Source organism: Bos javanicus, chromosome 29 (assembly GCF_032452875.1).
Source record: "Bos javanicus breed banteng chromosome 29, ARS-OSU_banteng_1.0, whole genome shotgun sequence".
Taxonomy (NCBI): Eukaryota; Metazoa; Chordata; class Mammalia; order Artiodactyla; family Bovidae; genus Bos; species Bos javanicus.
In genome coordinates, this window is record NC_083896.1 from 43,795,049 (window position 1) to 43,823,044 (window position 27,996).

At 50.3% G+C, this 27,996-nt stretch overlaps 1 protein-coding gene across 3 annotated transcripts; it reads left to right on the top strand.

Moving 5' to 3' along the window:
• The first annotated feature begins 56 nt into the window (after positions 1–56).
• Positions 57–27,606, top strand: CAPN1 (calpain 1). 3 transcript variants are annotated; one of them, XM_061406891.1, is made up of 22 exons: positions 57–162; positions 1,454–1,721; positions 1,876–1,945; positions 2,204–2,322; positions 3,937–4,070; positions 4,157–4,325; positions 5,156–5,239; positions 5,587–5,672; positions 6,035–6,109; positions 6,239–6,399; positions 18,445–18,626; positions 19,518–19,529; positions 22,322–22,533; positions 22,634–22,673; positions 23,237–23,302; positions 23,382–23,439; positions 24,399–24,463; positions 24,885–24,953; positions 25,196–25,274; positions 26,087–26,203; positions 26,422–26,480; positions 26,868–27,606. In XM_061406891.1, exons 2-22 carry the CDS (start codon positions 1,455–1,457, stop codon positions 26,892–26,894), a joined length of 2,151 nt encoding a protein of 716 aa, XP_061262875.1. In that variant the 5' UTR covers positions 57–162; position 1,454; the 3' UTR covers positions 26,895–27,606. The 3 variants fall into 3 exon arrangements, with proteins under 3 accessions (XP_061262875.1, XP_061262877.1, XP_061262876.1); XM_061406893.1 differs by lacking the exon at positions 57–162 and adding an exon at positions 301–563; XM_061406892.1 differs by lacking the exon at positions 57–162 and adding an exon at positions 631–740.
• Positions 27,607–27,996: the final 390 nt, after the last annotated feature.

The following is a 27,996-nucleotide window of genomic DNA, read 5'->3' on the forward strand; positions in this document are numbered from 1 at the left end:
CCCCGGGGCACGGGGGCGGGGTGGGGGCGGGGAGCGGCCCTGGCCCAGGAGCCTGGCTGCGGCGGGGACCCGGCGGGGTGGGGCTGCCGTTTGCAGAGCGTCCGGCAGGGGTCTGCCCGCCGCCGGCCCGGCCCCTCCTCCGAGCAGCTGCCACAGCCCGAGGTAATCTCGGCCCCGCGCTAGGGGCGCGCGGGGCGGGGGCCATGTGGGGGGACAGCTGCGGCTCCGCGGAGGGGAGGGGGACGGACCCCGGGCTGCGGGAGGTGACGCCGCGGGGCTGGACTCCCGAGAATGCCCTCCGGGGCCGCCGCGTGGGGTGGGGCCACCCGGCCCTGCAACTCGAGCTGCTGCCCCTGGTTAAAAATACCCCCTGTCCCGTCCTCCCCCTCCGCTCCCCCGCGCTGCCCTGGCGTCCGGGCCCCAGCCCTTCCCACCCAGATAGGCGCTGGCCCCTCCCCGGGGACTACTCTGCCTTTGACTAATTTGTCCTCTCGCGGAGTTGGCCCAGCGTCTGCGGAGGAGGGCCGAGGAGATACCGTGAATTAGAGAGATCTTCGGAGAAGGTGCCCGGAGAGGAGGGCGGAGAGGAAGCGGGGTGGAAGCCCGAGGAGAAGGAGGAGGAGAAGGGAGGGGCGGAGGAGGGCGGGGAGGAGCGCTCTTCCTGGTTGGGCCCTGTCCTCAGTTGCCACCCGGGAAGCCAGAGCAGGGACCGCAGCGACCCCCCAACACTCCTCCCCCAGGTAAGGAGGGTGAGGCCGGCCCGGCGTTCCCCCAGCTTGGCCTGGATCCCGGCTGCGGGGCTGCCTTCCCCCCGGGCTCTCAGAGTGCCTGCGACGGGGCGGGGGCTCGGGAACCGCAAGGCTCCGGAGCCCGCCCCAGGCTGCGTTCCTCACGGTCTCCAGGGGCTGGGCTGGGGGCTGGCGGGAGGGGAAAGGACTGAGGCCGAGCCTCCCTGATCCTTCAACCCGTCTCAGGAGCCTGGGGAGGGGAACCCCGGACTGCCTGGACTTATCAGCCCCCAAGCTGGCAAAGGGGCCAGTGCCTAGGAGCTTGGCTAGTCTGGGGAGAGAGGCATTCAAAGAGTACTTGCCTCGGGGTCTCCCACCTTCCTCGTTCCTTGTGCTATTATCTCGGACCCCGCCCTTCCCCACCTGACTGGCTGACCGCAGGCCTGCAGACCCAGGACAATGGGAGTCTGGGAACGGAGAGGTGGTAGCATTGGGTGAGGGTAGGGAAATGATGGCCAGCGCACCTAGGGGATGGGAAGCCCCCTCTGGTGGATTCTGGGAGCAGAGAGGTATGGCTGCCCGCCCTAATTTAGTGAGGAGGTGGGGAAACCACAGGCTTGGGGAGAAAGGAGGGCAGCGGGCCAGAGAGCAGTGTTAGCAGATAGGAGCCCCAGCTCTAGTCCTGGGAAGGCCAGGGTTCTGAGCAGGGCCCCTCTGTCCCACAGGATGGCCGAGGAGTTCATCACTCCGGTGTACTGCACCGGGGTGTCTGCACAAGTGCAGAAGCAGCGGGCCAAGGAGCTGGGCCTGGGCCGCCATGAAAATGCCATCAAGTACCTGGGCCAGGATTACGAGCAGCTGCGGGTTCACTGCCTGCAAGGAGGGGCCCTTTTCCGTGACGAGGCTTTCCCCCCAGTGCCCCAGAGCCTGGGCTTCAAGGAGCTGGGCCCCAACTCCTCCAAAACCTATGGCATCAAGTGGAAGCGTCCCACGGTGAGAGGGGCCACCCTGGATGGGACTCAGTTTACCTCCTTCCTGAGTGAGGAGTGGGAATAGGACGCCAGGTCCCTAGAGTGGGGTCTGGGATGGCTGGGCTCCAGTTTCTAGGAGGGGCTGGCCCAGAGACAGGACTCTGGGTTTCTTGCAGGAGCTGTTCTCAAACCCCCAGTTCATCGTGGATGGAGCCACCCGCACGGACATCTGCCAGGGCGCACTGGGTAGGCCCTGGGGGATCCCGAGTGTGTTTTTCGTAGTAGTTCCCTGTGCCCGTTCCTTCCTGCTCCGCCTCAGCCTCTCCCTCCTGCAAGCCCGAGCAGGCTCTGGCTCTCAGTGCTGGGGCTGGTTTGCCCAGATTCCTGGGTCTTTTCTGTAAGTTGAGGGGCACCCTGTCCGGGGAGTCCCAGGTTCTCCCCAGTATGGCACTTACTGGGCAAAGATGGGTACAGTAGACCTGACGGGGATCCTTCCCATCCCAGGGGACTGTTGGCTCCTGGCTGCCATCGCCTCCCTTACCCTCAATGACACCCTCCTGCACCGAGTAGTTCCACATGGCCAAAGCTTCCAGGATGGCTACGCTGGCATCTTCCATTTCCAGGTGAGGAGCCCCACATGCACCTTGGACAAGGAGTGGGGCGGTGAGGGAGAGAGGGGTAGCAGGCAACGGAGATGGGCGGGGGACCCTGAAGTTAGGGTGGCGCGGGGCCACACCTTGCAGGGCCAGCTCCCCGCACCCCCCCCCCCACCCCCCAGAAAGTATGTGACCTCTTGATTCCATCTCAGGTCTGTCATGTGTGAGAATCTGTCATGTGTGAAACGGTTGGGCAGGTATTTCAGCTGGCAGTTTTCCTGGCTGGTTGTGCACACTGGAGAAAAGAAAGTGCTTAGAGAAAATTCTCTGGGTTATGTCCTACGGGACAAATCCTTTTCCTCCTCAGGGTCTCGGTTTCCCTGTCTGAGAAATAGTGTTCTGCTGGGGAAAATCGGCTGTCACTTGTGGTCATCTACACCCTTGGCCTCAGTCTCCCCCCGACCCCCTCACCCCCAACTCCTCCTGCACTCTGTCAGTCTCCAGCCACTGAGAGCCCTGCGGAAAAGAAAGACTCTGGATAAAGTTTATTTAAACCAGCTTTTCCTGATGCTCTTTGCGCACAGGGCCCACTTTTCAAATTACACTGATGAATTCTCAGTAGGCTCGTTTTGGGAAAGAGACATGCCCAGCAACCCTGGATGAGAACCTCTGGCGCCGGTGTCCTCTCCTACCTTCTGGTCAGGGAGCGCCTTGCCCTACTTCATCCTCACCCGCCTTGGCGCATTTGGCTTCACTTGGCGGGACCCACAGTGCGGGGCGAACTACTGTGGCCAAGTGCGGCACCTGCCAGCTCTGGTCTGCAGGGGCGTGGCCTCGCTGCCCTTTCCCCACCCTCTCCTCTTACTCCTCCAATCCGTTCCTCCACGGCCTCTGATTGGCCCGTTCACTTTCTCCATGGTGCTGTGGGCGCACCTCCTCCCTTTTGCCCCATTGTTTTGCACACTCACGGCCCCCAGTGCTGTAGCACAGAGTCACTTATGGCCTGGGATGGCGGGAAGTCCTTCCCCCACTGGGAAACTTGCCTTTCAAGGCATCTTTGAAGCAAGCCCGTGATTGTGGGAATCCTGTCCACCTTGTGGTTGAAGGATCTGGATCCTGCATCTTCATTCCACACCAATTTACCTAGGTATCCCCATCCCCCTACACACACACACACACACACACACACACACACCCGCATTTTCATTCCACATCTAATTTACCTAGGTATCCCCACTCCCTACACACACACACACCCACACACACCCTGGCCTAGAATGGTGGGGAGGGGGAAAGTCTGGGGTCATGGTAGGGCCCAGCAGAGCCAAGGTCCAAGGGCTTTGCAACGTCTCTGTACCTGAAGAGGCAACTTGGTCTGTTTCAAAAATATGAACAATGCTGCCTTACAAGTGTTGCCTGCCTAATCTTGTTTAGTTTTCCCATTAGGAAGGCATTATTGTTCCCTTTTGTGGAGGGGGAAACAGGCTCAGCGAGGACGACCTGCTCAGATCCTGTGTCTAGGATGCGTGGCCTAGAATCAGGTATCTAGTGAGTGGCAGAGCTGCTGAGGCCTGACCTCAGGCCTGACCTCAGGCCCGAGGGATCTCAAAGCAGGGATTCACTGTGCCCCTCCTCCCCCAGCTGTGGCAGTTTGGTGAGTGGGTGGATGTGGTGGTGGATGACCTGCTGCCCACCAAGGACGGGAAGCTGGTGTTTGTGCACTCTGCCCAAGGCAACGAGTTCTGGAGCGCCCTGCTGGAGAAGGCCTATGCCAAGTGAGTGGGGGCCCAGGGACAGCTCCAGGCCACGCCTGGGTTGGGGGTCCTGCTTGGTGCAGAATGGTGACCTGGGCCGCCCACAGGGTGAACGGCAGCTACGAGGCCCTCTCAGGAGGCAGCACATCTGAGGGCTTTGAGGACTTCACCGGCGGAGTCACCGAGTGGTACGAGCTGCGGAAGGCGCCCAGCGACCTCTACAACATCATCCTCAAGGCCCTGGAGCGTGGCTCCCTGCTGGGCTGCTCCATCGATGTAAGTGCCTCCCCCATCCTGGGACCTGAGTCTCCTAGCGGTTCCTTCTCTCTACTCAGCCCAGCCTCAGACTTGCCACGGGCTTGGCTCCAGACCCTGTCCTTTGCCTCACACCATCCCTGGATCCTCAGCCAGCCTGGCTCATCACCTCAGTCCTGTCCTCCACCTCCATGCCTGGCTTCCTCCTGGTTCCCAAAACCTCAGACTTCAGCATGTTCTCCAACTTCCTCTTTCCTGTCATCTGAGGCCATGCCTGTGCGCTGTCCAGTTCACAGCCTGGCCTCAGCTCCTCCCGAGTCCCAGTTCCTGTGGGCCCCAGACTCCCCATTTGTTCCTTCAGTTGCTCTCTGTTCCCCGACTTATCTTCAGACCTCCCTCATCCTTGATCTCGGCCTCCACCGCCACCATCACTGCATTCTCCACTCTAACCCCGCTGCCGCGCTCTTCCCCAGCCCTACCCGACTCTAGTCTCTGCTCACCCCTCTTCTCTGCCTCCCTGAGTCCCTCCACATGAGGTCCTCTGAGGACCTCGTGGCTCCTGGGTGAGGGGAGAGGCTTTGCATGGCTGTATGTTTGTGTTCACGCATGTGTGCCCAGGGTCTGGCCAGCTCTGGCCAGAAGCAGTGTCAGTGGGGTGCACACCCCCCCTCACCAGCAGTATCATTGGTGGAGTAGCCAGCAGCTCCCCCTTCCAGGGACTGAGATGGGGTCAGGGGTCCTGCCCATCACTCCCAGTAACTGTGGGTGTATGCAAGGGAAAGCCAAGACTCGGGGCTCATCTCCTGAATGGGGGTGGGGACAGCGGCCGCAGCCCATGTGTCTTTCTGCAGATCTCCAGCATTCTGGACATGGAGGCTGTCACCTTCAAGAAGCTAGTGAAGGGCCACGCCTACTCTGTGACCGGGGCCAAGCAGGTACTGCCCCAGGTGGAGGTCTTCCCCAAAGGGTGGTTCCAGCCTCCTTGCCTCTCTGGCCTGTGGCCAAGGCTGTGGGAGAGGCCGACTCTCCCTGTGACCTTCAGCAGCACCTTCCTATCTCCCAGGGACTCTCGCCCAAAGATGGTTATCTTGTCCCTCCCTGATTTACTGTACTTTGTGTGTAGAGCTGCTTCTCTCAGCAGTTTATGCCCAGACAGGCTTCTCAGCTGTGCTTCCAACGGTGGGTGCTGGGTGCTGAGCTGGGTTCTGTGAGGATGAGGTGGCGGGAAGGGGTGTTAAAATGTGTGCCAGAAGCAGGCGCTGACGTGAGCTCTGGGGAACAGGTGAACTACCAGGGCCAGATGGTGAACCTGATCCGGATGCGGAACCCCTGGGGCGAGGTGGAGTGGACAGGAGCCTGGAGTGACGGGTGAGGGTCCATGGAGGCTGGCCGGGGAGGCCTGGGAAGACTCTTCAGTGCCACTGGCATTTCTGCTGGGGTCTCTGCCATCCCACAGTGGACTCAGGCTTGAACAGAGGGGCCCATCTGCGTGTGACTGGGTCTGGGGACTGCCCTGGCAAAGCTCAGGCTGTGCGTGCAGGCGGCTGTGCCCACCTACCAGCATCCTCGGGGCGTCTGAGCTGGCCCTCATAAGATAACCCCTGGGACTGGGGTCTCTGGACTTGCCCTTGTGGAGGCCTCCTGACCTGGGCCAGGGAAGGACAGGCCCCAGGGATAGAGGCTGGGCAGGTCAGTGGCCGCCAGCCCCTGGCAGTGCCGTTTTCCTGCAGCTCCTCGGAGTGGAACGGCGTGGACCCTTACATGCGGGAGCAGCTCCGGGTCAAGATGGAGGATGGGGAGTTCTGGTGAGCAGCCCCCTCCTCAGTCTGAGTGGGCACCCCAGCTCCCAACCCCACCCCCCCGAAAACCAGCTGTGCCATGTCTCTTGATGCCTCGACTGGGCATCCCGGTTCACTCTCACCTCGACCCCCCAGGATGTCATTCCGAGACTTCATGCGTGAATTCACCCGCCTGGAGATCTGCAACCTGACACCCGATGCGCTCAAGAGCCAGAGGTTCCGCAACTGGAACACCACCCTGTACGAGGGCACCTGGCGGCGGGGGAGCACCGCGGGGGGCTGCCGCAACTACCCAGGTGACCTGGGGAGTGGGGTCCTGGGCCCTGCTGCCCTGGACAAGACATATCTTCTCTCTGAGCCTGTTTCCTCACCTGTAAGATAGGGGTAGTTGTACTTGTTTTGCAAATTTGCTTTGAGGATGAAAAAGTGTGAATTCCCAAGAGCCACCTTTGACTGCCTTGCTGGAGCCTGAGCTCAGGGTGCGGACAGAGGAGACTTCCTTGCTGTCCGGCCACCTCCTGTCACTCCTCCTTCCGGGCCTTCCTCCTGGCCCGCTGTCTCCCTCCTTGGTCCTTCTGTCGCCTTTCCCTGGGGTCCATGGGCATCCTTCCTCTCCCACCCTGCCTTCTCTTCTTAACAGGTTTAGCATCCTCATCCTCCCCAGGTTGGAGTCAGCATTTTAATGCTGTCCCTGCAAACACTCAAGTTTCTTGGCTCCTAGCTCCCTCTGGTCCTCTTACCTGGCACAACCATAATCCTAATTGAACCCTCGACCGGCTCCAGAGCCGCTGACTGGGCCTGGAGAGAGATCACACACTTCGGGCAGTATTCGGAGGAGGCAATGGCACCCCACTCCAGTATTCTTGCCTGGAAAATCCCATGGACGGAGGAGCCTGGAAGGCTGCAGTCCATGGGGTCACTGAGGGTCGGAGACGACTGAGCGACTTCACTTTCGCTTTTCACTTTCATGCATTGGAGAAGGAAATGGCAACCCACTCCAGTGTTCTTGCCTGGAGAATCCCAGGGACAGGGGAGCCTGGTGGGCTGCCATCTATGGGGTCGCACAGAGTCGGACATGACTGAAGCGACTTAGCAGCAGCAGCAGCAGTCTCTCCTCAGACGTGCCGCCACTGTCACTGTTTTCCGACCTCACAGGACACCCATCGTAGTCCCACCTCCAAGGCCCCCAGCCTGTCTGGACCTGTGCCCGTCTTTGCTGCCTTCCTGCCTGAGACAGTGGCGGATCTGTCCCCACTCAGGGGCACCCCGCCTCCCACCTCTGCTCTAGACCCCATTCTCCCTCGGGCTCCTTCACCCGTCGCCTCTCGCTCCGGGGCACAAGGGAGAATTGCCTGCCTCTGGAACCCACTTCCCCGCTCATTTCTCTGCTCCCCTTCAAAGTCAAGTTTCTCAAGATGGCCAGCTTCCCCCTTTCCTTCCTCACTAAGTTCAGTGCTTAACCCGCTCCAGTCCACCTTGCGTCCCCACCATGCTGCTGCGGCTGCTCCTTGTCCGCTTTGGTTTTGCCAAATCCACCACCGCTGCTCTCTTCGCATGTCCTGCCTCCTCCAGCAGTTCTCAGCCTGGCTCCCAGCCCTCTGTGTTCAAGCATTCTTCTCCCTCGCAGGAATCTCATTTCATTTCTTTCCCAGATGACCACTGTTCGAGGTACCGTTTTCTGAGAAGCCTGTCCTTTCCCTGCAGGTCCAGCCCTGTCATAGAGTTCCCACGTAGCTGGGTCCGTTTCTGAGTTGCCTTTCCGTCCCTCGGCCTGTCTCTTTGCTACTGCCGCGTTGGTTTAGTTGCTATGGATTTGTACGTCCTGCGGACTTTGCTGTGGTCCAGTGGTTAAGACTCTGCTTCCAGTGTAGGGAGTGCATGTTTGATTCCTGGCTGTGGAACTGAGATTTATAAATCCTGCAATTGGACGGGATGAATTCCTTCTTCAAGCGTCTCTTAGCTCCTCTTGCTCTTTGCTTCTGGTTTTCTTTTTTTGGTTTTGTTTTATCTGTGTGAATTTTAGGATCAGTTTACCAAGTCCTACAAAAAGCCCTTTTGAGATTTTAATTTGGAATTGCATAGACTATATAGACCAATTTGGGGAGAATTGACATCTTTCCAATTTTATTCTTCTTATCCAAGAATGTGCTATGTCTCTTTATTTTGGTCTTTAGTGTCTTTCAATAAAATTTTATAATTTTCATTGTAAAGGGCTTATACCTCTGTTGAGATTTGTTCCTAGATACTCTTATCATCTTGTTGCTGTTGTAAATGGTATCTCTTTTTAAATGACATCTGCCAGGTCATTGCTGATACTGTAGTATGCAGCTGACCTTTTAAAGTTTATTCTACATCTGGCAAGCTTGTTAAACTGTAATGAATTTTACTCATTTTTCTGTATTCTTTTTGGTTTTCTAACTGACAGTATAGCATCTGCCAATAATGATAAATTTGTTTCTTTTCCAATGCTTATAACTTTTGTTGCATATTCATTCTTGTTTAATGTGCTGGCCAGGCTTGCTGCATGCCCACTAGCACTCACTATGTTCTGGTCTTACCCTTCTCTCAAAAGGAAAAGTTTTTACTATTAAACGTTGACTGTAGATTTCATCACTAAAAACTTTTCTACTTTAAGTTTTTTTTGTGTGTGTGTATGCACCTTTTATCAGAGTAATGAAACTTAATGTTATGAAATAACTTTATTATTAGAATTAGCTGTTTTAAATTACCTGTTAAAACAATAAGTTACATTGATCACTTTTCTCATATTAAATTAACCTTACATTCCTGAGATAAAACAACAGAGTAATGATATAAATTTTTTATACAATAATTTTACATCCACGTTCATGAGTGAGGTCTGCCAGTAGTTTTCTTTTCTCATGCTTACTTTATCTAGTTTTGATATGGGTGCTGTATTTGGCTGGCAAAGTGAACTGGGAAATGTTCTGTCTTTTCCTGTTTTTCTGGAAGAGTTTGCATAAGATGGGGATGATTTCTTGCTTGAATGTTCGGTGGAACAGGTCTAGAAAACTACCAGGCCTGCTCTTTTATTTAAAGATTAACTTTTGATATTGAGTATCTTTTATGGTCATTAAATTTTTCAGATCTTCTACTTCCTCTTGAAAATATTTTGAGGAGTTTTATTTTCTAGGAGTTCATCCTTTGCATCTGGTTTTCTCCATTATTAACATGAAGTTATCCTTAATATACTATACCTCATCTGTAATGATAACATCTCTTTTATTCATTGTCTCTTTTGTCTTTATTAATCCTGTGAGGGGTTTGTCAATATAAGTCTTTAAAATAAAATGATTTTTTACTTTATTCTTTATAGTATTTTTTTTCCATATTATGAATCTTTCTTGCTTGTTGTTTCATTCATCTGCTTTCTTTGGATTTATTTTTAGAATTTATTTTATGACGTTTTTTCCTTCCAGTTTTATTGTGATATATTGACATTCAGCATTGTATAAGATGTACAGCATAAATAATGATTTGGTTTACATACATCATAAAACAACGGCCACAATAAGTTTAGTGAATATCCATCATATCATATAGATACAATATTAAAGAAATAGAAACAAATGTATTTTTTCCTTATGATGAGAACTCTTAGGCTCTTAGAATGTACTCTCTTAGCAACTTTGAGATCTAACATACAGCAGTGCTCTATTTATCATGTTATACATTGTATCCCTAGTATTTATTCATTTTATATCTCGAGATGTGTACCTTTTGACCACCTTCATCCAATTCTCTCTGCCTCTACCCCTCGCCACTGATTACCACGAATGTGATCTCCTGTGAGTCTCTCCCATTCAGTAGGCAGTCTTTTTATTTTGTTGCTATTTTCCTTTGCTGTGCAGAAACTTTTCAGTTTGATGTAGTCCCTTTTGTTTATTTTTGCTTTTGTTTCCCTTGCCTGAGGAGGCGGATCCAAAATAATATTACTAAGACCGATGTCGAAGAGTGTATTATCTACGGCTTCTTCTAGAAGTTTTATAGTTTCAGGTCCTACATTTAAATCTTTATTCCATTTTGAGTTTATTTTTGTATATGGTGTGAGAAAATAGTTGCGTTTTGTTTTTTTTGCATGTAGCTCTCCAGATTTCCTAACATCATTTATTGAAGAGGCTGTCTTTTCCTCATTGTGTATTCTTGACTCCTTTGTCATAGATTAATTGCCCATATAGGTGTGGGTTCATTTCTTGGCTCTCTGTTCTGTTCCATTGATCTGTGTGTCTGTTTTTATACCAGTATCATATTGTTTGTTTGTTTGTTTGTTTAAAGAACCCAAATAAATCCTTTATTCTTATGAGCGGTTTTCTCTATTTTTTTGGCTGACAATTCACGGTGTCCAAAGTGGGATACAAAGCAACCCGTGCATACTGTTTTGATTACTGTAGCTTTGTAGTATAGCTTGAAGTAAGAGAGTATGCTACCTCCAGTTTGGTTCTTCTTTCTTAATATTGTTTTGGCTATTCAAGATCTTTATGTTTCCACATGCATCTTAGAATTATTTGTTCTAGGCCAGTGAAAAATACCATTAGTATTTTAATAAGGGTTGCATTGAATCTGTTAGATTGTCTTGGGTAGTATGGTCATTTTAACAGTATTAATTCTTCTAGTCCACGAGCATGGTATAGCTTTCCATTTGTTTGTGTCCTCTTCAATTTCTTTCATCAGTGTCTTGCAGTTTTCCGAGAATAGGTCTTTTACCTTCTTAGTCAGATTTATTCCTAGGTATTTTATTCTTTTTGATGTAATTGTCATTTTATAACTTCTTAAATCAGATTCTTACTTCATTAATTTTTTTCTGTATGTACCTTTGAGTTATACAATTTTAATATATAATGTTTTTAAGAATTGTAATATAATTTGCATTCTATAAAATTTACACTTTTAATGGGTACAATTCAGTGGTTTTTTAATATATTCACAATGCTGTATAATCATCACCATTACCTAACTCCAGAACATTTTCACTACCTGCAAAAGAAATCTTATATCCATTAGTAGTCACTCCCTAACCTTCTCATTCACCAACCCCTGGTGACCACTAATTTAATTTTGTCTTTATAGATTTGCTGTTCTGGACATTTCATAAAAATGGAATCATGCAATATGTGGCCTTTGGTGCCTAGCTTTTTCCCCTGAGCATTGTGTTTTCAAAGGTCATCCATGTTGCAGCATGATCAATACTTCATTTCATTTTTAAGGTTGAATAATATTCCATGACGTGGATATACCACATTTTGCTTATTCATTCTTCAGTTGATGAATTATTTTCAGTTTGGGGGTATTGTGAGTAAGCTGCTCTGAATACTTATGTACATGTGTTTGTATGAGCAAGTGTTCTCTTAGGTCTACAAGGAGGAGTGAATTTTTAGGTTGTATGGTGACTCCATGTTTACCTTTCTGAGAAACTGATCTGGTTTCCAAAGTGGCAGCACTGTTTACATTCCTCCTATCAGTGCATGAGGGTTCCAATTTCTCCACATCCTTGTTTTCTTTCCACATCCTTGTTAACACTTATTGTCCACCTTTTTTCTGATAGCCATCCTGGCTGCTATAAAGTGGTATCACATTGCAGTTTTAATTTGCATTTCCATAGTGACTAATAATGTTTAGTATATTTTCATGTATTTATTGGCCATTTGTGTATCTTTTCTGGGATGTCTATTCTAATCGTTTGCCCATTTTTAGATTGGGTGTTTGTCTTCTCATATAGTCTTCATATATATATTTATATATTCTGGATGTGAGCCTTATGAGGTAGATGGTTTGTATGTATTTTCTCCCTTTCTGTTTCTGTTCTCTCTTTTCATTTTCTTGATAGTGTTTTTGAAGCACCAAAGTTTTGAATTTTGACGATGTCCAATCTTCTATTTTTTCTTTTATTGCTCATGATTTTGGTGTCATAGCTAAGAATCCATCGCCAAATCCAAGGTCATTTAGCTTTGCATTTTCTTCTAAGAGCATTATGATTTTAGCTCTTATATTTAGGTGTTGATCTATTTTGAGTTAGTTTTTGTTTATGGTATGGGATAGGTGCCCAATTTAGTTCTTCTGATTATGGAAATCCAGCTGTCCTAGGATCTGTTGAAAAGACTATTCCTTATGCATTGAATGATCTGGTCACCCAGTGGTCAAAAATCATTTGGCCATTTAGGTATGGATTTACTTTTGGTCTCTCAGTTCTATTCTTTTAGTCTACGTATCTGTTTATGCTTATTCCAATATCACACCAATTTGATTATTTTAGCTTTGTAGTGAGTTTTGAAATCAGGAGGTATGAGTCTTCCAACTTTGCTCTTTTTCAAGATTATTTTAGCTTCTGGGCCCCTTAAAATTCCACATAAATTTGAGGATCTGCTTTTCACTTCTGTGGGAATTTTGATAAGAATTGCATTGAATCTGTGGATTACTTTGAGTATTATATCTTTTGACTTTTCTATGTCTTTTTTAATTTGTTTCATCAAAGTTTTGTAATTTTCAGTGTATAAGTCTTTCAATTCCTTGGTGAAATTTATTCTTAGGTTTTGTTTTTTTTTTTTTATTCTTAGGTATTTTATAGCTTGGGATGCTGTTACAAAGATATTATTTTCTTAATTTCCTCTTTGGATTTTTTTTCATTGTTGGTGTATAGAAACACAACTGTTTTTTGTGTCCTGATGTAATCTGCAACTTCACTGAATTTGTTATTAATTCTAATATTCTAATTTTTCAGGCTTTTCCATACAGGATCATGTCATTTGCAAGTAGAGATAGTTTTTTTCTTCATTTTAAATTTGATTACTTTTTCTTTTTCTTGACTAATTGATCTAGCTAGAATTTGCAGTACAATGTTGAATAATAGTGATGTAAGTAGGCATCTTGTCCTGATCTTGGAGAGAAAGCTTTCATTTTTTTTCACCACTGAATGTATTACTTAAATGCTCTTAAATGCCCTTTTTCTTATTGAGGAAGTTCTCTTTTATTCCTAAATTTATGTATGTTCTTGTCATGAATTTGTGTTGGATTTTCTAAAGTGCCTTTTCTGTCTCAGTTGAGATGGTCATGTATTTTTTTTCCCCTTTGTCCTATTGTGATGTATTACACTGGTTGATTTTCTTATATTCAACTGTTCTCACATTCTTGGAATAAATCTTCCATAGTATGTAATCTTTTTAATAAACTGTTGGATTTGGTTTACTAGTATTTGTTGATGGAGAAGGCAATGGCACCCCACTCCAGTACTCTTGCCTGGAAAATCCCATGGACGGAGGAGCCTGGTAGGCTGCAGTCCATGGGGTCGCTGAGAGTCGGACACAACTGAGCAACTTTGCTTTCACTTTTCACTTTCATGCTTTGGAGAAGGAAATGGCAACCCATTCCAGTGTTCTTGTCTGGAGAATCCCAGGGACAGGGGAGCCTGGTGGACTGCCATCCATGGGGTCGCACAGAGTCGGACACGACTAAAGCGACTTAGCAGCAGCAGCAGCAGCAGTATTTGTTGAGGATTTTTATATTGTTATTCATGAGTGATACCAGTCTGTAATTTTCTTTTCTTATGATGTTTTTATCTGGCTTTGGTGTCAAGGTAATGCTGCCCCATAGAATGAGTTTATCTCAAAGAAATAGTAATGTAAATGAGAAATCACATACGATAGTAATTAAAACACTGTGTACCTATTTTAAAAAAGAACTCAAAACAACAACCTAGTTTTCTACCTTAAGGAACTAGTAAATGGGCAAACTAAACCCAAGGCAAGCAGAAGAGCCAAATAAATGAAATAGAGAAACAACAGAGAAAAATCAATGAAGCCAACAGTTGGCCGGCCCTGTGCAGTGGAAACGTGGCATCCTAACCACTGGATTGCCAGGGAATTCCCTATTTTATTGTTGATTTATAATTTAATTTCCTTGTATTCAGAAAATATGATCTATATAGATCATAACTTTGAAATAAACAGAAGCTGGTACAATGGCCCAGCGTGAGTATTCACGTGTTCTTAAAAAGGCTGGTGAACACTTTTCTGTTGTGTACTGTATGCTGAGCACTTCTGTAAATATTTAAAATATAATCTACTTAACTTTCACACTGACCCTATGAGGGATATACTATATTATCACTATTTACAGATGAAGAAAGTGAGGCACAGAGAAATTAAATAGCTTACCAAAGTCACTAGTAAGTGGCTGAGCTGGGATTTAACCCCATCTGGAGTGTTTTCTTCACAGGCCTATTCGCTTGACTGTTCTCTGAATGTTAGAGGGAATCTTCTACAATTGTTCACCATATCAAACTTACTGACTATTTTGTCGGCTTAATCTATCAATTACTGGAAGAGGGATAATAAACATCTCACACCACCCTGTTGGCGTCGCCAGTTTCTCCCTTTATTTTTGTCAGTTATTTTTCTTTACAAATATTGAGCTATGATTTTAGGTGAATCAAGTTTAAAATTGTTTTAAGTTCCTAGTGAGTTAAACTTTTTTTTATTTTCCAGTGCCTGCCTTCATCTTAATAATTCTTTTTACTTTGAAGTCTGTTTCAGTCTGTGTGACTATGCTGTTCCAGTTTTCTGTTGATTACTGTTTTTGTGGTATGTCTTGTTACACTCTTTGATGTCTGATCTTTCTATAGCTCAGTGTTTTAGTTATCTCTTATAAATAGCATATGACTTTTTTAATGGTCAGATTTGGAAAACATTGTCTTTTGATTGGAAAATTTAATCCATTTACATTCATAGTGTTACTGATATATTTGTATTTATTTCAGCAGACTTACTATGCATTTTCTGTTCATCCCTCCTGCCTTCCAAAAGTGCCTTCTTTTGGAGTGAGTTTTTTTCTTTTCTGTCTGCTAGTTTTTCCCTCTATGAGTTTGGAAGATATAAGAGCTTGCTTAATAAGTTCCAAAGTTAGTTGATCAGTATCTTTACCCTCTACCTGAACAGTATGAAGTATAAAGACCTGAAAATGTTCCAGCTGGATCACATCCTCTCTTTGTTCAATATGCTGTCTTTAGCTAGTATTTTAATCCTTAACTATTTCCTGCCTGTCCTAAAGTAAGCACCATCATCATCCCCATTATTTGATATAATCCATGTTTGTTTGAGTACCCACATAATATTAGTGTTTTTGCTCGCCATACTCAGACCTTTCACCTGAGATCTTTTTCTGTCTGTCTGCAATATATCCTTCTGAATTTCTTTTAGTGAGGGTCTTTGGTACTACATTTTCTCAGGACTTGTGTAAAATGCCTTTGTGATGTGCTCATTCTTGATGATTCTCTGGATGCTGAGTCTCGAGTCGACATCACTCTCACCTCCCTGGAGATGCTGCCACTCTTCCCTCTGCTGCCACTGTTGCTGTATGAGTCTGGAATCTGCTCATCTACCGTGTCTTCTGAAATGTCTGTCTTTCCTCTTTTAAGTTTGTTTCTTTGATATTCTACAATTAGACAATGATGTGTTGAGTTGGGGATTCTGGTTTGGATTTGTTGAGCTCCCTGTATATGAAGGTTGGTGTCGTTCAGCAATTCTAGATGATTCTTAGCCGTGCTCTTTGAGAATACCCTTTTCCTAGTCTCTTTACTTTCTGCCTTGAGAATGCCAATCCAATGTAAGCTAGACCTCCTCGGTCAATCCTCTAGATCTCTTAACATCTCTTAAATGGCCCTCCTCTGAATCTCCCTAGATTGCATTCCGGGTAGTTTCTTTAGATCCATTCTCAATTCACTTGAATTTTCTTTTTTGCAGTTGGTTAATCTTCCCAACAAATACTTAATTTCACTTGAAAAATTCATTTCTGGAAGTGTTAGTGGCTTTTTTCTAATCTGTTCATTCTTGCTCATATAGTCCAGCTTCTCATTTATGTCTTCAAACGTAGTAAGCTTAGTCTTTCATAGTCCATGTCCGATAATTTCAGCATCTGAAGTCTTGGCAAGTTGTTTTCCATCCATCGTGGCTGGTCAGTCTCAGCCAGAATGGGGTTTATCCAGTGTAGCTGCTTGTTCTCAGCCTTGAGAGGTTTTTGGCTTATTTGACCTAGAAGTATGTGGGAGTTCTTTGAGTTCTTGGATGAAGTTAAGTTCCTCAAGTGTTTCTGCCAGTCACACCTAGGATACTCCAAAGCCATGACTCTGAAAAATAAATTGTCTCCTTAAGTTTTTTTTTTTCTTTTACCTCATGGGCAGCGTGAATTAAAACTGCAAGCTCATGAGAAGGCTGCTTTTGGTTGTAAATTCTCAGAGAATGCTTTCCTTCCTCCCAGTGGTTTTATTTTCTTTCATACTTCCGCTGCGGGCATTCCTCACAGAGCTTCCAGTTTTATTGCTGGGATCTCCTGTCAGACTTTGTCTCCTGCCCCTGTGCCCAGGCAGGACTCAAGGTCTCTGTGAGTCCACAGAAGTCCTTTGGCATTATTTACCTTTCATGGCTCCCAGTTTCCATTTTTTTAAAATAGCTTTTTTGAGATAAAATTCAGATACCATATATTTCACCCATTTTACAGTGTAAAATCCAGTGTGGCCTTTACTGTATTCATAGAGTTGTGTACCCATTATCACATCAATTGTAGAACATTTTCATTACCCCCCAAAGAAGCCCTGCACAGCCCTGGCTGTTACTCCCAAGTCACTTCTCCCCCTTATTTCTATCCTACCGCTAATCTACTTTCTGTCTCGTATGGATGTGCTTGTTCCAGAAAGTAATTCCATACAAATGGAACCATACAACCTGTGGTCCTTGGTGACCGGCTTCTTTCACTTCGCATAATGTCTTCAGTGTTCATCCATGGTATACAGCATGTGTCCGGACTCCATTCCTATTTTGAATAATATTCCATTATTTGGTTATATCACATTTTGTTTAAATGGGGTTGTTTCTATCATTTGTCAGTTATAAATAATGCTACTTTGAACAGTCACATACAAGTTTTTTGTGTGGACATATGTTGTCATTTGGAGAAGGCAATGGCAACCCACTCCAGTATTCTTGCCTGGAGAATCCCGTGGACAGAGGAACCTGGTGGGCTACAGTCCAAGGTGCGGCAAAGAATTGGAGGCGACCGAAGAGCCTTAGCACACATGCAGGTATAAGAAACTGGGGGTTCCTAGGACGACAGTGGAAACTACTTTAGAAAAGATGGTCTGAGGAAAGACTTTCTGGCTGAGACAAAAAGTACTTTTCGTTTTATAGAACTTTTTGTAGAGGGGCTTCCCTCATAGCTCAGTCGGTAAAGAATCTGCCTGCAATGCAGGAGACCCGGGTTTGATTCCGGGGTTGGGAAGATCCCCTGGAGAAGGAAGTGGCAACCCACTCCAGTATTCTTGCCTGGAGAATCCCATGGCCAGGGGAGCTTGGCAGGCTACAGTCCACGGGGTCGCAAGAGTCAGACATGACTTAGCGGCTAAACCACCACCACATGTTGTCATTAGTCTTGGAGATACATACATATATGTACGTATATATACACACACCTACATACATATTCCTAGGAGTGGGATCACGGGGTCACGTGGTAATTCTATGTTAAACCATTTGAGTAACCACCAGATTATTATGGAAAGTAATTGTACCATTTTATGTTCCTACCAGCTGTACGTGAGGTTCTGATTTCTCTACACCCTCACTTATGATCTATCTTCTTGATTAATGTTCATTTGGTGTGTAGGGGAGGGAATGCTGGACTTACTGGTGCCTTTAAAAGGAGGTTTTGTATTTTCTGCCCAGCACTTTGTTCTTCTAGTCGGGGGGGATGGTTCAGGCAGCTGAATTACTAAACAGCCAGAAATGCAAGGCTCCCTCCGCCCTGTGGCTCCCCTGCAGACCCTCTTTCTTTGCCCCTGCTCCAAGTCACTGTCTACACAGCAGCCACCTTCTAAAACCCTAATCCAATCATGCCCCTCCCAGTACAGACCTGTCAGGGGGCCTTTCTTACTCTTTGATTCAATCCACACTTCTTACCTCTGTCACCATCCCAGATCCCCTTTGCTCACTGGAGCCCCCGCTGTGGGTCTTTTTTCTCTCTCTGCCTTGTCCTGCTTCCCAGGCCTTCTTCTTCAGGTCTCAGCTCACAGGTCACCTGGAGGATTCCTTCCCTGCCCAACTCCAGCTTGCTCTCTTTGTAATTGTCCCATTGCCTAACCTGACTTGCTCGCGCTTTGCCTCCTTCTGGAATGTGAGCTCCTGAGGCAGGGACTTCGTGTGTCCCCTCTGCACACATGTCACTTGGCACACGGTGGACCCAGTGATATCTGTTGAATGAACACATGGAGGAGGGAAGGCTTGATGGGAGGCTGCTCTCCTCCGCCTCTCTGCTGATCCCTGCCTCTCTACCTCCTGCAGCCACTTTCTGGGTGAACCCCCAGTTCAAGATCCGGCTGGAGGAGACGGATGACCCGGACCCCGACGACTACGGGGGTCGCGAGTCAGGCTGCAGCTTCCTGCTCGCCCTCATGCAGAAGCACCGCCGTCGGGAGCGCCGTTTCGGCCGTGACATGGAGACCATAGGCTTCGCTGTCTACGAGGTGAGCAGGCAGATTGCGCGGAATGCAGCAGAGAAAGCGGCCTCCCGGCCAGCTCTGCCAGGGGGTGCCAGGGGGTCTCTGGAGGACTTGGTGACACCTGCCAATCATGGTTCAGCTGGGGCCAGTCACACCCCTGAGGTACACAGTCCTAAACCTGACCTTGGGGAGGCACCTGCTGAGGCCCACCACCAGAACTAAGGCAGCCAGGGGCCTAAAATTCTTCCCAGGAGGCGGATAGTGAGTGAGGAAAATGTTTAGCCAGGAGAAGGGAAGATCCTGAGATTCTTCTCCCTGTCCTCGGAGGCCAGCAGGCTGCTCTTGGGCAGACCTCTGGCTTAGCTGACGCCTGGGACACAGACCTCCTGGCTCAGTTTCAGAAAGAAGTGGGCAAGTGGTCTGCCCTGGAGGAGTAGTGAGCTCCCCATCTGCGAAGTATGTAAGCGGATGCTGGCCATGGAGGACCCTGCTACATACTCTGTATTCGTGACAGACAGACACTTCTGGATCTCCCTGGTCGGGGTAAAGGACAGTCACAGCCTCTGCCCAGGCCCACAGCCCCCTGACAGCAAACTGGTATGGATGTCTGATGTCCCGGGACTGGAGGACTTTGCAGTTGGCCCTGCAGGGGGCAATCCTGGAGACTCCAGTTCAGAGCTGAGGTGCAGGGCATTCCAGGGACCAAGAGGGCCCCACATGGGGCTCCCTCCTGGGGTCCTTCTCTGGCATGAAAACAGGTCTGAGGCAACAGCAGCCCCAGGCCCATCCCTAACCCTCCTGGTCTCCCCATCCTGTCCTTTTCATCTGAAGAACTCTGGGCCCCTGTGTGGCACAAACCACACCCCCTGCCCCTGGGCCAAGCATGTATCTCTAACTCCCCTCATTTCTCTGCAGGTCCCTCCGGAGGTAGGTGTGGCACCTGACTCACCTGGATTTACACACCCTTGAACACACGTGGCCCAATGCTGCCCAGAGGGAGCAGGACAGCGGCACGCCCACACGTAGAGAGCTAAGACGCCACCTCCCCTGGGGGTTCACACAGTGCCCCCACCCCCTGCCTGCTCTTCAGTGGGCAGAGCAAACACTGTCCTCCTGTGTGTCAGAGCAGGTAACAAGTCAGGAGGCTGGATTTGAAGCTTGACCCTCAGCCCTGCCTGAACCACACCCACGAGGCTCTTCCTGTCTGACTCTTTACACTGAGGACATCTGGGATGCTGGTTGGGAACAGGGTAGTGGGTGGGCTGAGTGTTCTGTGCCCTTGAGCAAGTTGCTTAAGCTCTAAGCCTCATGGGCTCCCATGAGCATAAGTGAGGAGCTTGTGTAGAGGGCCCTACAGTGTCTTATATGGGAAACGCCTGGTAAGGATGATAAGAAAGTTATTTCATGGTGTCATCAGTCAGTTCAGTCGCTCAGTCACGTTCGACTCTTTGCCACCCCATGGACTGTAGCATGCCAGGCTTCCCTGTCCATCACTAGCTCCCAGAGCTTACTCAGATTCATGTCCATTGAGTCGGTGATGCCATCCAACTGTCTCATCTTCTGTTGTGCCCTTCTCCTCCCACCTTCAATCTCTTCTAATGAGTCAGTTCTTCCCATCAGGTGGCCAAAGTATTGGAGCTTCAGCATCAGTTCTTCCAATGAATATTCAGGACTGATTTCCTTTCAGATGGACTGGTTTGATCTCTTTGCAGTCCAAGGGACTCTCAAGAGTCTTCTCCAACACCACAGTTCAAAAGCATCAATTCTTTAGCACTCAGCTGTCTTTATGGTCCAATTATCACATTCGTATGTGACTACTGGAAAAACCATTGCTTTGACTAGATGGACCTTTGTCAACAAAGTAATGTCTCTGCTTTTTTAATAAGCTGTCTAGGTTTGTCATAGCTTTTCTTCCAAGGAGCAAGTGTCTTTTAATTTCATGGCTGCAGTCACCATCTGCAGTGATTTTGGAGCCCAAGAAAATAGTCTGTTACTGTTTCCATTGTTTGCCCATCTATTTGCCATGAAGTGATGGGACCGGATGCCATGATCTTAGTGTTTTGAAAGTTGAGTTTTAAGCCAGTTTTTTCACTCTCATCATCAACAGGCTCTTTAGTTCCTCTTCACTTTCTGCCATTAGGGTGGTGTCATCTGCATATCTGAGGTTGTTGATATTTCTCCCCGCAGTCTTGATTCCAGCTTGTGCTTCATCCAGCCCAGCGTTTCTCATAATGTACTCTGCATATAAGTTAAATAAGCAGGGTGACAATATACAGCCTTGACGTACTCCTTTCCCAATTTTGAACCAGTCTATTGTTTGAGGTCCGGTTCTAACTGTTGCTTCTTGACCTGCATACAGATTTCTCAGGAGGTTGGTAAGGTGGTCTGGTATTCCCATCTCTTGAAGAATTTTCCACAGTTTGTTGTGATCCACACAGTCAAAGGCTTTGGCATAGTCAATAAAGCAGATGTTTTTCTGGAATTCTCTTGCTTTTTCTATGATCGAACAGTTGTTGGCAATTTGATCTCTGGTTCCTGTGCCTTTTCTAAATCCAGCTTGAACATCTGGAAGTTCTTGGTTCACGTACTCTTGAAACCTAGCTTGGAGAATTTTGAGCATTACTTTGCTAGCATGTGAGATGAGTACAATTGTGTGGTAGTTTGAGCATTCTTTGGCATTGCCTTTCTTTGGGATTGGAATGAAAACTGACCTTTTCCATTCCTGTGGCCACTGCTGAGTTTTCCAAATTTGCTGGCATATTGAGTGCAGCACTTAAACAGCATCGTCTTTTAGGATTTGAAATAGCTCAGCTAGAATTCTATCACCTCCACTAGCTTTGTTCGTAGTAATACTTCCTAAGGCCCACTTGACTTTGAATTCCAGGATGTCTGGCTCTAGTTGAGTGATCACACCATTGTGGATATCTGGGTCATTAAGATCTTTTTTGTATAGTTCTTCTGTGTATTCTTGCCACCTCTTCTTAATATCTTCTGCTTCTGTTAGGTCCATACCATTTCTGTCCTTTATCGAGCCCATCTTTGCATGAAATGTTTCCTTGGTATCTCTAATTTTCTTCAAGAGATCTCTAGTCTTTCCCATTCTGTTGTTTTCCTCTATTTCTTTGCACTGATCACTGAGGAAGGCTTTCTTATCTCTTCTTGCTGTTCTTTGGAACTCTGCATTCAAATGGGTATATCTTTCCTTTTTTCCTTTGCCTTTCATTTCTCTTCTTTTCTTAGCTATTTGTAAGGCCTCTTCAGACAGCCACTTTGCCTTTTTGCATTTGTTTTTCTTGGGGATAGTTTTGATCACTGCCTTCTGTACAGTGTCACGAGCCTCTGTCCATAGTTCTTCAGGCAGTCTATCTATCAGATCTAATCCCTTGAATCTGTTAGTCACTTCCAGTGTCTAATCGTAAGGGATTTGATTTAGGTCATGCCTGAATGTCGAGTGGTTTTCCCTTACTGTCTGCATTCACCTCCATGGTGTCTCCTCCCCTTGCCCTTATGCAGCAGGCAGGGCTTTTACACCCATTTTACAGATGAGGAAGGGAGCAATGTGACTCATCAGGGTTGGCAGCCTTCGGGTGACTGAACTGTGACCCAGCTCTCTGGCCCCTTGGCCAGACCCTGGAGCCTGAGGTCTGGGTCTGGGTCTGGGGGCAACTCCGAAGGGTGGGCTGAGCTGCAGCCCCCACTTTCTCCTCCCCTCCCACCAGCTGATGGGCCAGCCGGCCGTGCATCTGAAGCGGGACTTCTTCCTGTCCAACGCCTCCCGGGCCCGGTCCGAGCAGTTCATCAACCTGCGGGAGGTCAGCACCCGCTTCCGCCTGCCGCCTGGGGAGTACGTGGTGGTGCCCTCCACCTTCGAGCCCAACAAGGAAGGTGACTTTGTGCTGCGTTTCTTCTCAGAGAAGAGCGCAGGGACCCAGTGAGTAGAAAGCCCTCCCCTGTCTCCCCCTTTCCTCCCGCCACACCCTTGCTGCCCCAACCCCCGTTGACTGGCCCATCTCTCTCCCCACCCTCTGCAGAGAGCTGGATGACCAGGTCCAGGCCAATCTCCCCGACGAGGTACGTGCCCTGCCCCCACCCTGGGTGCACGACGGGGACCCGGGTGTCCCGTGTCTTGGTCTCTAGCCAGCAAGGCAGAGCCCCTCCTGGCAGGAGCCATACACATCCCTCACTTGCCAAGCACTTTACAGTTTGCAAAGGACTTTGCGATAGTAATGGCGCAGGGCCCCTGGGTTCTTGCTCTCTGCAGGGTCTGTGCTGAGCTGTTTACCTGGATCACCCGGTTTCCTCCATAACAACCGTGTCAGGGTGCTATCACCGTCTCCCCTCTCAGAGAGAAACTCAGGTTCGAGAGGTTAAGGAATTTACCCAAGGTCGCGCAGCAGGGATCCAGGCTCACCCCTCATCATTGGGCTGTATTTCCACCTCCACATTTAGACCACAAGAGTTCTAGACAGGAATACAGTAGGGACTGGGTTCCCATTTTACAAATGAGGAGAGTGAGGCTCTGAAGTGAAGTGACACCTAGCTGATGAGTGCTCCCAGCCCCGCCTGCTGCTGCTGGCCACGCAGAGGCCAGGCTGGGGCGCCCCTGACCTGCTCTCCCTGCCTTCCCTCTCCAGCAAGTGCTCTCAGAAGAGGAGATTGATGAGAATTTCAAGTCCCTCTTCAGACAACTGGCAGGGGAGGTAGGCTGGGCCTGGTGGCGGGTGTCTGGGGCACTGAGGGGTTTCCCCAGGGCAGGTGCCATCCTCCATCTCCCCCCAGGACATGGAGATCAGCGTCAAGGAGCTGCGGACCATCCTCAACAGGATCATCAGCAAACGTGAGCGTCCCTGGGTGGCTGTTCTCCACCCCGTGTCTGCCTCCACGCCCCCAGCCCCCATTCCTCTAGACTCCAGGATCTAGGCTTCTCCCACCCTGGGCTGAACCCAACCCCTCGGTCTTTGAGGGCGGGCACCCTCCACTGCCTTTCAGAGTCCTGCTCACCCCGCTTTTTCCTCTTAAATTCCTCTTGCCAGACCCCATTCTCTGTGCCTGAGCTCCAGGCCCTGGTGTGATTAGGAACTTAGCTGGGGAGTGGGCCAGTGGTTAAGGATCCACCTTTGATCCCTGGCCAAGGGGCAGCAAAGCCCTTGCGGTACAACTGGAGAGTGCATGTGCTGCAAGGAGGATCCTGCATGCCGCAACCAAGACCCGACGCAGCCAAATAAATAAATAGATGGATATTTCAAAAAAGAAGCAGCTTAGCTAGCTGAGGGCACCTTAGGGCCAGTGTGCCAGCCCCCTTCGTCCCAGAAGGCGAGTGACAGGTGACGGGCTTCACTCCCCATTGGGTACAACTGAAGGCAGCTGCCTTTTAGCCTTCCCTTTGCCCCTGCCTCTGACCTCTGACCTCCAGCCTGTGCCCATGCTTTTCCCTCAGCCCAGAGCCCCTCTCCTCTTCTCACCCTTCGGGACCTGAGGCAGCCCCTAGCCCTGCCGTGACCCCCTTCCCTGCATGTTTCTACTGCACTTCCTTCCCTTCTGTCCAGCACCGGTCCTTTTTACTCACATCTAATCGTGGTGTTGACGTGGCTGTTGGGTCAGCGGCTTGATTACTAGAATACTTTAAACTCCTTTTTCTGATGATAAAAACAATCCTACGCACCTCTTCAGCTAGATTTTAGATATCAGCGGACAGGAATGGTGCCTCCCTGCCCCTCCTCCCACCCAGTGCACCCAGCACGGGGCAGTCTGGGGACGCTGGTCGGGTTGAGGTGTTGAGACTGGTCTTTCTTGCAGACAAAGACCTGCGGACCACGGGCTTCAGCCTGGAGTCCTGCCGCAGCATGGTCAACCTCATGGATGTATCCTCCTGAGCAGGGCCCGGGGTTGGGTTGTCAGCATAGGAAGGGCTTGGGTTGGGATGTCGGCAGAGGAAGGGCTCTGGGTGACCTGTCCCAAGAGCAGCACAGGGAAAGGGACAGGTGTGGACAGGCCAGTTCCTTCCTGGCATCCTCCCCTTGACTGGGGGGAAAACTGAGGCGCAAGGCTGTGTCAAGTGATGGGGGAGGGCCTCGTCTACAGGTGACCCTAAGGCTGGCACTCAGAGAACACCCTTCCCAGCCTACCCCAATTCAGGCCTGGCTTTGGGCAGCTCCTGCAGCTTCTCCCCTCCCCTACCTCGGGTTTCTCTCCACGGCCAGTCTTTCCTCCCCTCAGTGCTCAGTACTCACTCACCCAGCGTCTGGTTTACGCTGTGGAGTTTTCTTCTTAACGGCCGCCCAGCGCGACGGCAATGGCAAACTGGGCCTGGTGGAGTTCAACATCCTATGGAACCGGATCCGGAATTACCTGGTAGGTGGTTCCTGCCCGCAGCACCCTCCCCTCTTCTGCGGCCTCAGTCACAGCGGGTGGCGGGCCTCCGGCTCCCGGACCGGCTATGTGGTTCCCAAGCCCTCACCCTGGCTTCTGCCCTTCTGAGCCCACGTGTCCCAGCGGCTCACCCCCTCTCCCCCGACCCTCATTAACCCTCCACGCTGGGCGGATGGGAAGGGCTGGATGCTTGCCGAGCCCTCACCCTCTGCCCCCCACCCCAGTCCATCTTCCGGAAGTTTGACTTGGACAAGTCGGGCAGCATGAGTGCCTATGAAATGCGGATGGCCATTGAGTTTGCAGGTGAGGCCTGAGGGCGGACAGGACCTGTGGAGCCCCCAGGGAGATGGCCCGGGTTGCTTCCCTGATAGCTCCCAGGGCAGTGGCCCACCCATGGGGCCTTGTCAGTGGGTGGGGTGGGGTTGTTGATGGCAGTGGTGGTGAAGTGATAACAAACAGCCATCTACTGCCTTTTTCTCCTGGTAACTGTTAGCATTTCCTCTTGTCCTCACTAGACTTCCCTGGTGGCTCAGAGGTTAAAGCGTCTGCCCGTAATGCGGGAGACGTGGGTTCGATCCCTGAGTTGGGAAGATCCCCTGGAGAAGGAAATGGCAACCCACCCCAGTACTCTTGCCTGGAGAATCCCTTAGACAGAGAAGCCTGATAGTCTACAGTCCATGGGGTCGCAAAGAGTCAGACACAACTTAGCGACTTCACTTCACTCACTTCACTTTGTTTCACTGCAGCCTGCGAGGATAGGGTCTTTTATTATCCCACTGAGCACAGAGAAAAGTGTCTCCTCAGAGAGGGGAAGTGACTGGCCTGGAGCCACACAGCCAGGGAGAAGCGCAGCCAGCCTCCAGGGCCTCCAATGGGAGCTGTGCAGGGCTCACCCTCACAGTCCCACTTCAGGATGAGGCCAGGGCTTTCCGAGCAGATGAAACTGGACCTGTGGGCCTGATGGCCAGCTCCTGGGTGGGTCGTTCTGGGTCCTCAAGCTTTCTCTGGGCCAGCACTTGCCCAGGACTGCCTCCCCCCATGGCGGGGCTCACTCTGCCCAGCCTTCCGTCCCCCTTCCCGCACCTCCCGGGGCCTCACCTGCTCTCCTGGGCCAGGCTTCAAGCTCAACAAGAAGCTGTACGAGCTCATTATCACCCGCTACTCGGAGCCCGACCTGGCCGTGGACTTCGACAACTTCGTGTGCTGCCTGGTGCGGCTGGAGACCATGTTCCGTGAGTGTCCCCATGGGCGCCCCCTTCCCATGAGGGTCTCGGGGAATGGAGCTGGGGGTCCACACAGGCTGAGTGCCAGGAGATGAGGAGTATGGAGGGAACTTTGGAGGGGGCTCTCGGGCAGCAGGGGGAGGTGGAGGGTGAGGCTGGAGGTGGGGCTGGCCCTCGAACTCGTGTCTCACCGAGCCCTCCTCCCATCTCGTTTCTTGAACACACAGGGTTTTTCAAAACTCTGGACACTGATCTGGATGGAGTGGTGACCTTTGACTTGTTTAAGGTGGGATTCTCCTCTGGTCGGGTGGGGGAAGGCACTCAGGGGCAGTGGGTTTTTCTCACCCGCCCCCCACCCCGGAGGGGCTGGAGCCTGCAGCCTCAGAGTCAGCCCTGAGGCTGGCCACCTGCATCCTGCACAGACACAGCAAGGATCTCTGGTTTCTGAGGGTGGGGGCAGGAAGACCCAGGCCCCTGGAGGCCTGCACAGGAGCCGGCAGCCTGGGCTCCCAGGGGTAGAGGAGGTAAGAGTGGCCCCCTCCCCAGGAGGGTCCCTCTCCCTCCTGCCCTTGACAGAGGGAGGAGACAGCAGCCCCTGAGCCATGGAGCTGGGAGGCGGGACTTGGGGCCTCTGCCCTGGCTGACTGCTCTCTATGCCCTCTCTGCCCGGCAGTGGTTACAGCTGACCATGTTTGCATGAGACGGGGGCTCAGGCCCCCTTGCTACGCTCCTCTGCCCTCCTCGTCCGCCAAGCCATGCCTTCCTGCGACGCCACACCAGGCCACACCAGCTGCAAGTGCCTTCCTTGGAGCAGGAGGCGGCCTCGACCGCCTGTCCCCTCGCCTCTCAGCCGCCGTGTTTCATTTGCTCTGGGCAGAGCCGTGGGGCCCTCCCTGCCTCCACCCGGCCCCTCCGGTCGCCAGACCAGGGAGGCAGCTTTCGCTAGTTCCTGCCTCAGGATGGGGCTCCCCGGGGAGCTGGGGGCCCCAAGCCTCCCACATCCTGACGTGTCCTCTCTCCTGCCCCCACAGGCCACCCCTCCCCCCCTCCCCCACCTACACACTTTATAACCACTAGCTCTGCAACAGTCTGCAGTCTAGACCTGTGGAGCCCCCTCCCAGCTGGGGCCCCCTCCCCAGGACTGGGAACGCCTGTTTGTGCCTGTGCGGAAGCCAATGCTCCCCTCTGCCCCATGACCCCCCTAGCCTGTCCCTGCCAGCTGACCAGAAGCAGCCTAGCCTGGGGGGTGGTCAGGCCTTCCCTCCCTCCCTCCCTCCGCTCTCCTTTTTTATATTGGTTATTTTAAAGGGGACTCTGTGGGGACTGAGTTACGGGGATACCAGAGGCATGGGGTGGGAGGGGTCTCATGTTTACATGTGGAGAAACCCCGAACAATAAAGAAAAAGACCCCACTTTTGTCTCTGGAGTATGTTTCTGCCTAAACCTGCTGGCCCACGAGGGTACCTTATCCTGCACCCACCCCTGCCCTGCCCTCTGTCTCCTTCCCCATCGCCCCAGTGGCTGGCACCTCTGCCCGAGTCCTGGGCATCTGACAGGGGGTGGGGGGCGGGGATGGGACCACACTGCTGAGGTCCCACATGGCCCTGCTGGTCCTCCATGCCCCCCTCCTCTGAGCCCTGACCCCTTCCTTCCCTGCACATTCTGCAGGGAACGTGAGGCTCTGGCTGAGACCCAAAGCCCTACTTAGCACCAACCTGACCCCCAGGAAGCTCCCCAGAGCACAGAGCCTCCTGGAAGTCTTCTTGAGGCTGGGGGAGGGGAGTTGCCCTGTGACCCAGACA